The sequence below is a fragment of the Eptesicus fuscus genome, chromosome 9, assembly GCF_027574615.1.
Source record: "Eptesicus fuscus isolate TK198812 chromosome 9, DD_ASM_mEF_20220401, whole genome shotgun sequence".
Taxonomy (NCBI): Eukaryota; Metazoa; Chordata; class Mammalia; order Chiroptera; family Vespertilionidae; genus Eptesicus; species Eptesicus fuscus.
In genome coordinates this window covers 28,394,733-28,407,170 of record NC_072481.1, presented here as the reverse complement: position 1 = coordinate 28,407,170, position 12,438 = coordinate 28,394,733, and the positions used below count along the sequence as shown (strand labels likewise).

The window sequence follows — 12,438 nt, the reverse complement described above, 5'->3', positions numbered from 1 at the left end:
AATGGCTATTCTGAGATGTCCAGAGACTGGTCACACCGCAGTTAGGTTTTAATTTCTTTTTTAATTTTTGAAATTGATTTTAGAGAAAGAAAGGGAGAAGGAGAACCATCGATGTGAGAGAGGAACATCGCTCAATTTGCCTCCCTCACATACCCCGACTAAGGATCAAATCCACACCCTGGGTATGTGCCCTGACCGGGAATCAAATCCACAACCCTTTGGTGTACAGGATGATGCTCCAACCATCTGAGCCACCCGGCCAGGATGCAAGTTGTGTTTTGGAAGAGCTGAGGCCAGGAGCTAGGGGTCCCAGACTGGACCGTTGACACGGCCACCCCTCCCAGGTCAGGCTGGACTGCAGGAGTAGGTCAGCGGCTGTCAGCTTTTTGATCTCAGGACCGCTGATTGCAAATATCAGAAGACCTCAAAGAGCTTTTGTTTGTGTGGGTTTTATCTATCGGTATTTGCCATATTAGATAATAAGACTGAGAAGATTTAAATTTTTGTTAATCGACTTTAAAATAACTTAAAACCCCATTACATGTTAAGATAAATAATATAAATTTAATGAAAAATAATCGTATTTTCTCAAACAAAACGTTTAGTGAGAAGAGAGCAGCATTGTTGTACACTCTCACAGATCTTCTTTAATTTGGGGCTTACTAGAGGACGGCTGGATTCTCACGTCTGCTTCTGCGTTCGGTCGGTTGCGATATCGCACATCGTGGAGCCTCTGGAAAACTCCACCGCATGTTTATGAGAGAACAAGAGTGAAAAAGGCAAATAACTTCTCAGTATTATGAAAATTATTTTGACCTTGTGGACCCTCTGACAGGGTTTGGGGGACACTGAAGGTCCGTGGACCGAGTTTGGAGGGTCATTGTGATGATGGCTCTTTATAGGCAATCTCTGCACCCCTCACACACACACACTCCAGGCCCCCAATAGCTGCCTTTGCCTTCTCTCTAGCCCCTGTGTTTGCAGGAGGGCCATGAGCCAGACAAACTGGGTCCATTCCTGCCACTTCACTCAAAAGCTATGTGGCCTTGAGCTTTGGGCAGGTCACTTGGTTGACTCATTCCTCTGTGGAGATGGGTGATCCCCCGGGCGGGTGATGGATGGTAACTCCTCCTGGGTGTGTCATCGGGTCCATGGGATAGTGACCCGTTTTGTCTCTTGGCACACTTCCCTCGCCCAGAGGTGGACAGAGAGGAGCAGGGGAGGCAGTGTTGGGCCTGGGCCCACCCCCGGGCTCCTTGCTCCTCTGGATGGGGGAGAAGGGGCCGGAGCACAGCCTCAGAGGAGGCCCCCGTGGGGAAGAGAGCCTGCTCAGACCTCACACCAGCCCTGCACTGGGCATTTGGAGGGTGAGCACTTGGCCCCCTCAGCGACTGCTCCCCAGGATTACAAAGCTCTGAACAGACACAGGGTAGGCCCTGGCCTCTGGCTCTCGCCAGTCAGGTTGGGGAGAAGCTCAGCAGTCACTCAGTTTGTAGAGGGTTGAGTGGGCTTTACAGGGTCTGCCACTAGGTCGTAAGCTCAGCCTGGACTAGCGGCAGGGTGAGCTGGTGTGTTTGTTCAGGGAGACCTGGTGATCACTTACGGTGAGCCCTCCTTTTTGCCCTTCTGTCTGCTTAAATGCCCGGGTTTGTTTTGGTAAGTGCTTTGTTTAGAAATCGGCCCCACCTGTGGATTCGGGTGGCCCTGCGGGAAGGAGGTGCTACCTCTTCTCTTCACCTCCCCACTCCGTTGGCCTCAGCCAGTGGAGTCTGCAGGAACCCCGACTCACCGTCCTGATGCCCATCACCCCCAGCCCTGTCCCCCACCCCACTCCCCCACGCCCCAGAGTAGTGCCAGGGACCCGGGGGACACAGCTTCACCCGCACTCAGCTCTGGTGCTTGCGCACACGTTACCTGCGCCAGCCTGACTCAGGCCTCAATTTCTCCGTGTATATAAGGCCCTTTCTCGCGTTTTATTTTATCTGATTTGGCTTTTTGTGGCTTTCCTTCCTTTTGTACTAATGCTTCTCTCTGATCTTATTTGCATTCAAATTACCTCGCCAGGTGGTTCACCAATTAGAGGTAAGAATGCTGTCCGTGCATCTCGCCACGCCACGCCACGCCTCGCCACTGCGTCACCACCACTCCATCCCGTCCAGTCCGTCACCTCCCCCATCCCCATCCCGACCTCTCCAGCCTCATCTCCAGCTCTGGCCCCTCAACACCACCGGCCACCACACACATCCACACTCGGTCATTCCCTCCTGTGGACTCATCCATTGCAAGTCTGGATTGTGAAGACAGCTGAGCCCCACCTTGGGGACGGCAAGCCCTACGGCCCGGCCTCCCAGGCCAACCCCACAGCAGGGCTCCTGCAGTGACGCCAAGCCCTGGTCCTCAAGGCTGGCCAGAGGGAGAGTCTTCCTATGAGGTGGGGGAGCATGACGAGGCCTTTCCTGTCCTCCCAAGAACCTCCTTTGTCTTGGGTCCCTCAGTTATTAACTCCCTTTTACATCCTGGCCCCATGGTAAACTGAGGGCCATCCTGTAAGTACCTCAGCCCAGCAAACACCAGGAGGAGCAGGTAGTGAAGACTTCAGTGCAGGTGGAGGGATGACAGCTGAGAAATACAGGTCCTGTGTGACTAGACCCCCTGACCTGTTAGCCCCTGGCTGCTCTCCTGCAGAAGCCCTGCAGCCCAAGGGTTCAAAGCCCAGACTCTGGACTAAAAGATTCGGGCTCAAGTGTGACTCTCCACCTACGTTACCTTCAGAAAATCGGTTCCTCTCTCAGAAGTCTGTGTCCTCCTCTTTAAATTGGGGCCAAGGCCCCACCTCATGGGACTGTGAGGATTGGAGGAGAGGAGAAGGGTTTGGGCAGCGTCTGGCGCAGAGCGGACACCCTGCAAAGTGGTTGCTTCTTTACTGTATTTACTCGCATCCTTTTCTTCCCACCTCGCAAGTGTCCTCGGGCACATCCAGGCCCTCGGAGTGCAGGGCCCGGGTGGTCTCAGGACAGAAGCTGGGTCTGGAAAGAGCAGCTGCCACCCTGTGGGGGTTGGTTCCAGATTTGGGGGTTTTCTGTATACAAATAGGCTCAGGGTCTATGTTGGGTCCCCTGACCAGTCCTGGTTCTCAGCGCAGGGGAGCCTCCTCTCCCAGCAGGGCTCTCACCCAGGCACTGCTTCCTGTTCCTGTCTGGCACCCCTCCCGCCCCAGCTGAGCTGAACTTAGTGCAGCCCCCCAGCCAACCCCACCTGTTTGAGTGAACGTTTTCTGTAACAGCGTCCATCCATCCCATGTACATGACCTATCGGGTGCCCATTGGGCTGCTCTCGCAGGAGAAGGGTATTTGGCATGTACCCTGGGCCCTCACACTCCCTGATGCCCACTGAAGCCAGGACCACAGGGCAGGCCAGCCCTTTGCCTGCCTCAGGACTGAGCCTGGGAAGCCCCTTCTCCGTCTCCAGCTCCCAAGCCCCTGAGTGTTCACAGCCCCTCCTGCTGCCTGGGGTCTGGGTGGTGGGAGAGGGATGTCGGGCAGTAAAGGGGCTGCAGCTTGAACCGTGGTGGTCCTCCCCTGGGGCCTGGGCCGTGAGAGCGTGGCTTGGACCTCTTCCTGTGGCTTCTGTCCAGATCAGTCAGTTGGGGTCCAGAGTTCTGTCTGTGTCCTCTGTGGGTATGACCGTCAGCTGGCCTGGGCCCTGGGAGGGGCGGGCTGTTAGGGTCACTCTGGCTGTTCTGTGCAGGCGGTGGTTTTCTGTCAGGCTGTGTCCTGTGGGGTTGGTTATTCACTGTCCATTGGACTGTCCTCTGTGGGTGTGATTGTCTGTCGGCTTGTTCCAGGGAAGCGGTGTTACCTGTGCCTCAGGGGGTTACTGTCAGACAGTCTGCCTGGTATGCTCTCACAGGCAGTTTTTTCAAGTGTTTATTGCCAGGACTAGGGGAGTGGCCAAGTCATGTGTTTCACTCTCCCACCACCACCCTGGCGTTGGGCTCCCCCACCTGGACCTACCAGGATGGGCCCCAGGCCCAAGTTTCCTCCACCCTCTATGAGAGTCCTTTTCAACTGCCACCCCCCAAACCCCTATCCTGGCTCCTGTCTGTCCGTCTGCGGCCAGAGCAGCCCCTCAGGGCGCCGGCCGGAGTGGGAGCTACAGCCTCCATTAGCCTCCTGAATTATGCAGGAGCCGTGGTGGGTCGAAGCACTTTAGTGGGACCAGGCTGAGGAGAGGAGCCGGAATGGGTGGGGCCAGTGGGAGGGCGTGGGGTGGGAGGGGAGGATGGGTGCTGTGAGCAGAGGCAGCTGGAACCAGGCCCCCAGGGCAAGCCCCTTCCTTCCCCTGGGATTCTGGTGGGTGGCAGGTTCCCAGGCTCTTGCCCGGTGAGGGCATTGCACACTTGCACATCCTAGGCCAGCAGGTCTGCAGGCTGTTCCCTCCCACGCCTGGCTCTGCGTGGCCTGGCACAGCCGGGAGCATTAATGGGGATGCTCCCTGGCAGACAGGCTTCAGTATTGGCCGGAGGGTAGTGGACACTCAGTGGCTGGCAGTAGAGCCCCTGGCAGAGCCGATGGGTGGGGCAGCATTGTGCTTCAGACTACAACCCTTGGTTCCAGCCAGGAGACCACTGGGCCAGTCAGGGAGAGCTTCCTGGAAGCAGCACTGACTTTGGGGTGTGGCCCCGATGTCTGCAACATCCGATCAGTACAAGCCACAAATGCTGTCAAGACTCCGCCCCATGTTCCAGGCCTGAACTTTGTCTTTATGTCCCCACAGGTGCCTTGCAGATTGAGAGCAGCGAGGAGTCAGACCAAGGCAAGTACGAGTGTGTGGCGACCAACTCTGCAGGCACACGCTACTCGGCCCCCGCCAACCTGTATGTGCGAGGTAAGGACTCGGGCATTGCAGTGCTGGCCCTGTCTCCGAGGAGCTGAGCTGCCCCTGCTGGCTGTGGACACATGGGGGCTGCCATGAGCCCCGTCTCCTCCTTCCCGCCTCTTTCTGCAGCTGTCATAGCAGCAGCAGCTCCCACTGAGCAAGCTCACAATGTCCACCACCACTCTGCCTTTCTTCCCTGCAGGCCCACTGGGAAGCAGCCACTCTTGGGAGCATTTGTATCTCTTATAGGTCCTGCCACATGGGCCCAGAGCCCCATGGGAGTCCAGAGCCTTCCGAGCAGACATGTCTGTGTGTGTGTGTGTGTGTGTGTGTGTGTGTGTGTGTGTGCAGGCGCACACATTTGTGTGTAAACGTGCACACCTGCCTAGTCTTCCTCGAGTCTGCTCTTCTCCCTTTCCCCCATGCAGGGTGGGCTCCAGGCCAGGTGTGCCTCCCCTCTGGCCAGGTCTGCCTGGGGCCTTCCTTGGGGGGGAAGCCAGCTGTACTCTTGTTACCAACCAGGACCCTTTTGTAGGGGGTCAGGCTGAGGCAGCCCTGTCGGTGATCACCTACCTTGTTCCAGGTGTTCCTTGCTGGGACTGAGTGGCTCGTGCGTTTTCACAAGACCAGATCCCCAGCAGAGAGGGCCTGCGGACTGTTTTGGAGTGTCCAGTCTCTGCTGTGCTCACAGCCCTAGGGCAATTAAGCTGGCCACCTGCTGCTTCCTGTGAACATGCTGAGTCTGGTGTGCATTTATGCCCAGGAGGGGCCCTGGGAACCCTCGTCCCTCCCACCGTCCCCCTCATTGAGCCCTCCACACAGATGGGCAGCAGTAAAAGTGAAACCAGCTCCCTCGGGGCCTTGGAAAGGAAAGTGGATGGGGCTTCCTCACGGCGATGATTTCAGCGCACTAAGTGCTCAGTGAACCTCACCAGGGCTGTCCGCCTATCCACCCAGGGCCAGGCACGGGGTGGGGCGATGGCCGTGGCCTGTCCCACTCTTTGGGGCCACGTGGTCAGACAGAGCAAAGACCACCTGCCTGCATCAGGACTGAGCCTGGGAAGCGCCTTCTTATGGAAGGGCTGCTCCACGTCAGGGCACAGGTTACTGACAGGCTGCAGGCTCCCAGCCCGTTTGGTGATGGGCATTGGAGTTGCTTCATTGGAGTTGGCGTGGGATGGGAGGTCCGCACTGGCCCCCTTGTCCGGTGTGCTGCTCCTTGAGGCTCACCTGAGCCATCCCAGGACCTGCCTTCAGGAACGGCATCCGAGCAGGGAGACCTGGAGCACCAAAGCCACCCAAAGGCCAAGAGGAGTGTTGGAAAGTGCACAGCCTTCCCCCTACACTGCTCCAGACAGAGCTTCTGACAGGCATGCAGGGGCCTGACAAGTCCCCTCTGAGAGACGAGCAGCTGGAAAGAGCCTTCCTTGTCAAAGACCTGTCTCCTCCCACCTGGACCTTTCCACATGCCCGGTGGTCCCGACCAAGCATTTCTTGGGGCAGAGCTGCCAGAGGCTGTGCAAAGGCAGGAGGGGGCCCAGACCCACGGTGGATGGGCCCTGCATTGTCATCGGGGGTGGGGAGGGGCAGCTTTCTCTGAAGTCACCATCACACTGGCCTCGGCCCTGAGAACGGGCAGTGGGTCTCTTTGGAGATGACCTGAGCTTGACTGCCACAGCCAGCAGCGTGAGCACTGACCAGGGAGCTCTGACCCTCAGCCCCTTGGAGCCTCCCTGTCTGCAGGGCGCCCCCTGTCCCTACATGGGGGACTCAGGCAGGACCCTGACTGGCTCTTGCCATGGCCCATCCCCTACCCCTACCCCCACCAGGTCTTTTGGAATTGCCTTCTTGGCCCCTTGCCACAAGCCTTTGGGCAGGGCATGTGGGGTCCTTCAGTTCGAGCCTCATGTGGCGTGGGACCCTAAAACAGGCTGTTCCAACCTGGCTTTGGTTGTCTCTGCCTCTCTCTGTCACACACACATTCCTGTGGGCTCTGGTATCTCAGGGCCAGTCCTAAGTCTCTGTCCCCAGACCCCACCTGAACCTGCTTTGCTGGGAGCGGCCTGCTCTACAGCCCCAGGACGGGCCCTCCCTTCCAGATTGTAGACACCTGGACAGCCCTGCGCCTCGGGTCCTTCCTCTGGTCTCTCCCCCACCCTCATCTCAGTCCTGGCACAGCCCCTGCTTTCCGCCCCAGCTCCTCTAGGACAGCTCCCATTGTGCTAGCCACCAGCTCTGTGTCCTGAACCCCAGTGCTGGCCTGCCTGCTAGTCGGCATCCACTCGCCCCCCGCCTCCCAGCAGAGTGGCTACCTGTTACCCCTCCAGGCCTCAGCATCCAGATCAGTGTGACTCTAGCCCAGGGTTTCTCAGCTTGGGCACTATTGACGTTTCGGGCTGGGTAACTCTCGGTTGTGTGGGGCTGTCCTGTGCACTGTAGTCAGGTGTTTAGCAGCATCTCAGGCCCACAAGATGCCAGTAACACCCCCTCGTCATGACACTTCAGAATGTCTCCAGACCGAGCCCAGGTGCTGCCTGGGGGAACCCCTGCAGGTGGGAACTGCGCTGCACAGACGGCCTCCCGTGGGCAGTCATCTCCGTCCATCTCTTGTCCACTAAGGTCGAGGTCATGTCTCCTCCTCCGATGTGGCGTCAGTGTCTACCTCACATCCTGCCTCTTATCCCCCAGACTCTCTGGGCTCCCCCTGCCTCTCCGAGGCCCTGCGGTTGCTGCATTTAATGGGTCAGCGAGTGTAAAGTTCCCGGCGTGTCGCCAGGCCTGCAGGAAATGCTTGGCAGTCAGTAGCCCCTGCTGCTGTCAGGATAGCACTGGTGGGGGAAGGATGCATCATCCAGTTACTCTGACTTTGCTCGTAGTTGCCCGCAGCTCCACCCACGGTCTCGCGGGCCCAGGCATGCCTGGTGGGCCAGCCTCTCTCCCTCACCATCTGACTTCCCCCGGAGTGACTCACTCTCTCCTTCCATCCACAGCATTTCTCTCCTCCAGCTCTCAGGACGTACAGCTGCCAGGAGCCAGGGCAAGGCCACACCCTCTGCAGAGCCTGCCCTACCTGCCCTTGACTTTCCCCTTCTCTGCAGGGAGCTGGCCACTAGGTCACAACTGTCTCTAAACAGGGCGATGTCTTCACAGCCTTTCTCCCCGCAGGTGCCCAGACCAGCTCCTCACACTAGTGCCGTGCCGCGTGGGGCTTCCTCCAGGTGGCGGGATTCTGGTGGCTCGTGTGCTTCCTGGGTTTGTGGGCTGGGTGGGCCCTGACTCCAGAGCCCAGCTCTCTGGGTCTGTCCAAGCCATGGGGTGTGCGTGAAGCATGGGGGCCTGCCTGTGCCCCACTTCCACACCTCCCGGTCCCGCCCTTGGCGTCCCAGCCCCTGCCAGGGGACTCAGCCCTGTCCACTGTGTCCTCCATGAGTCCTGAGTCTTTCGTGAGCGGCGTGGTCCGCGCGCACCTGTGTGCACGTGCGTGTGCGTGGGGCACAAGAGTCTTGTCTCGTTTCCGTGCTGTGTGGGCAGATGAAGGTTGGCCTGTTTTTACTCTCTCTGTGTTTCTCCTTGTCTTTTTTTTATTCCCTCCTCATCCTCATCGCACTCTGCCATCAACCCAAACTCTCATCTCTCAGATCAGCGAGAAGGTTGGTCCTTTTCACTTCTTATCCATCTACAGTTCTCCCGTCGATGGGATGCTCCCGTCTGTAGGGACCAGCGGGCACGGCCAGCTCCCTTGGGCTCGCTCCAGCCTGGCCTGCCCGCCCGTCGGGCTCCGCTGTCTGTCGTTTGGGCCGACGGGCGGGCAGGACCAGGGGTGGGTGGGCAGGTCCCCCTGCCCCGCATGTTCCTGCTGCTTGGGTCCCTGATACACCTTGTGTCTGCATGTTCCCTTAGTTGGGCTACCCTGCAGGGTCGGGCGAGTCTGGTGCATGGCACGAAGCTGCACTTCACCTTTGTGCCCGGGCTAGGCCAGCTGTCTGTTCCAGGTGAAATTCAGGCGTGGTGGTGGGAGTTAGGAGCTGAGGTGCGTTATGTGTACCTGTGGGCCTTCCCGTCCCTTAACTCCACGTGTGCCTGAGCTCAGCTGAAACCACTGGGAAGACAAAGGGGAAAGGCTCATCTGGAAGGAGCTCGCCCCCTCAAGGTCATGCAGCCCAGGACAGAAGTCCTGCAGCCTGTGCCTTGTCCTGGCCCCAGCAAGGCTCAGTGGAGCAGCAGCCCTGGTGTGCCTACTGAGCCTAGTGTCCGTGGCCTAGGATGGTAGGTGGTATCACGGCTCACCGAGGATGTCTCCTACACTCTTGTCTCTTTCCTTGCTGCCCGGATCCAAACGAAAAGCTTCCCACCTGCCCCAGGCCCCTCTCTCTGCCCGAGTCTGCCAGACAGCTCCCATTTCCTCAGCCCCATGCTGGGTCACACCTTGAACGATCAACTGCAACTTGGAGGCCCACTTGGGAGCCCTGAAGAGGCCCTGTCCCAGCCACAGGTTGGAAAGGGCTTCCCGGCTCCAGCCCTTCCCAGAGCAGACTCACGTGGGCTGTTCTCAGCCCACCCGCAGGGGCCAGCGGTTCTTTCTGTGTCCCGTGGTCTGAGTGGTAGAGGAGGCCCAAGGAGCTGAGCTGGGCCACCTGGTCCCCTCTGAATCATCTCTGTGGCTTGAGTTTCCTCCGTGAGGGAGAGGGAGCCAGTTGAGAGGAGGGCTGCAGCCTGAGCTCAGATATCAGCCCTGAGCATCCATCCATATGCACTCCTGAGCTCTGGGGCATTTGGGTTACACCATTTCGCTGACCGGGCGATCTGCCCGTGCAGTCAGAAAACAGCCATCAGCAGACAGCGCAGCCTGCAGCTGCCTCCCTATATGCCCTTTCCCCCCACCACCCTCCTGGTCCCTTGTCCCTTCCCCCTCCCCCTCAGTGGTCCCCCCCAAAATAAGCACGGACACAAATATTTAACAGGAAGGCAGAAATGAGTTTCTAAATATTCCGGGGGGATTTGCTGGGCTGGTAATTTGTTTGGCGCTGATAATTACATCTTACATTTTTCCAGCTTTACTTAAAACTGTGCGCCGAGTGCGCCGGCATTTAATTACCGCTCTGCGGCAGCCACAAGGTTATTTATTAAAGAGTTATTTTATCTTGATACAGTGGATCCTGCCCCTTTATCCCCTCCTTAATGTTGTGTTATTTTCATCAGAGAAATTTCCTCGAGTGAATGCAGATTGCGGGGCAGCCTCCCCCTGCTATTAGGCTGTCACTCCACTGAATGCCGGCGTCTCCGGGCGCCGCCCCGCCCCATTATAGGGGTTGTCAGCGCAAATAATTAGACTTAAAAGTTACAGCTAAAATATAATCCAGAAATGGCAGGGCCCTGTTTTGGAAACTGTCTATAAAATGTCAGCACTCAGGATACATGAGGAACAGTAAGAGACCGGCATTGTTGGAGCTCAAGATTAGACCCTAAGTGCTTTTTCCCCAAGCTCTGGGTTTTCCTTCCCTGCTGTGGCTTCTGTCAATAGACTGAGTCCAGGGTGAGTCTCTTTGGGAGGCCTCGTGTCTGTGATCGCAGGAGGAATGACAGCGGGGCTGCTGTAGGAGGCACCAGCCCCTCAGGGCTGTGGGACCGGGGGTGGTTGTCCAAGCAGGTCCAGGGTGCATGGCCCCACGGCACTGGCGACCCCAGAAGGTTGTCTCTCGCCTCTCGCCACGTGGCTGAAGCGCAGTGTCCTTGGGAAAGCGTCAGGGTTCGCACACCCAGGAGTGTCTGGGCTGGAGGCCCTTGCCTGCTGCTAGGGATGACCGTGGAACAGAATACCTTGTCCTCCAGGGACTTTTGGGGGTCAAGTCCAGTCAGCTTTCCACGCTGCTTAGGTTGGAACCCAGGGTTTATTGATCAAGGACCTACTTCCTTTTCCTGGGGCTCTTTGTTCTTACGGTCAGGGATCTGACCGGACCCCAAGATTCTGCCACTGACTGGGGTCAAGCTTGCAGCCGAGAGCTCTCACCTGGCACAGGCTCTCTACGTCCCACCCATGTGCCACCTGGAGAGCCTTGGCTAACCCAGAAACCAACACGCTTCAGAAGCTTCTCTCTGGAGTCACCTAGGTGTCTCTCTTCAGCCCTGTCAGCCAGGCCTCAAAAGGGCACGCACTTTTCACCAGGCAGACCGACTTAGTACCTGGATAAGCTCGGGCATGTCACTAAAGTATCGGTCTTTTCAAAAATCCCCACCCGAGGATGTTTTCCTACTGATTATTAGAGAGAGTGGAAGAAAGGGAGGAGGGAAAGAGGGTGGGAATTGGGGGGAGGGGGGGAGGGTCAGGGATCGAGCCTGCAACCGAGGTATGCACCCTTGACCGGGAATCGAACCCAGGACCCTTTGGTCCGAGGGCCGAGGCTCTAACCACTGAGAAAGCCGGCTAGGGCTAAAATAGCAGCCTTAAGCCAGTTCCCTTGTCTGCAATTGGAGGTGATAGCCATGGGAACCCTTAGCACCTAGCAGGTGCTCGAGAGCGGTTTCCCTTCCCTGAAAGGCCATGAGCAAGGATGAGATGCGGCAGCCTCTGGCTGAGAGTAGAGAAGATTTGGTCAGTTAAAACTGCCCCCCTGTGCTGTGCTGGACCCTGGACCCTGGGCCCTCTACAGGCCTGGGCCTGGTCTGCACACAGTCCTGCCTGCGCCTCTGCTCCCCTGGCCTGCTCCTCAGGCCTAGCTCCAGAGGGCAAGGGGTGCCCGCACCACCCGGCTGCCCACTGCTCCTTTCCATGCCTCCTGACCTCACTTGGGTGCCATCTGTGGAGCGTGCTCAAAGGGAGCTGTGTCGTGGCTTCCTCTTGCCAGCCAGGCTCCGGGGTCCACCCGTTCTCCACCACACAGAACTGCTCTTCCTACGACCTGCTGCTGTCATTTGGTGTAGACGCCCAGCTTTAGGACAAATGGCAGAAACCCACTTATATGAGCTTAATCCAAACAAGGAAACTCTCTAGCTTTACCGAACTGAAAAACGTAGAAGTAGATTTGGTGTCAGGCAGGGCTGGACCCAGGTATTGAAAGTTTGGGTGGGCATTTGTCTGCCCTGTCTCTTAGCTCCGCTTCCTTCTGTTAGTTCACAAGCGGGTCCTCTCGTCTTGTGAAAGGTGGTCCCCAGTCCCCTAAGCTTAGCCACCACAGTAGAGAAAGAAAGTCGCTCTTCTAATCGTTTTTGCAGAAGTCTAAAGGCTGCATGGTGTTAGCCCGGTCTGGGTCACATGCCCCACATGGCAAGAATGGGTTGGTTCCCCGAAAGGAAATGAGGATGCCAGTTCTAGAAGGTAGAATGGTACATGTCTGTGAGACACGCTGAGACCCCAGTGAGCCTGGGGACACCGAGGGAAATGAGCAATCCCATGACATTGGTCATTCCTGGCCCGCTCAGGGGACTGGCAGTGTTTCTGTTCTGTCTGGAGGCCTCAGAGTGAGGTGGTGTGGATGGAGTGGAGGTCGGGGCTGGGTAAGGTAGGGTCCTGTTGATCTGGGCTGAGGAGTCATTGGGGAACCATGCAGGAGTTTTTTAACGGGG

The 12,438-nt window shown here is 57.7% G+C and overlaps 1 protein-coding gene across 3 annotated transcripts in view; it reads left to right on the top strand.

The window, feature by feature from the left end:
* PTPRF (protein tyrosine phosphatase receptor type F) overlaps window positions 1-12,438 on the top strand; it is an 81,925-nt gene that overhangs the window by 36,850 nt on the left and 32,637 nt on the right. For all 3 annotated transcript variants that reach the window (XM_054720425.1, XM_054720426.1, XM_054720423.1), the window contains exon 7: window positions 4,777-4,887. In XM_054720425.1, the coding sequence (XP_054576400.1) occupies window positions 4,777-4,887 (111 nt within the window). The remainder of the gene's footprint in view (window positions 1-4,776; window positions 4,888-12,438) is intronic.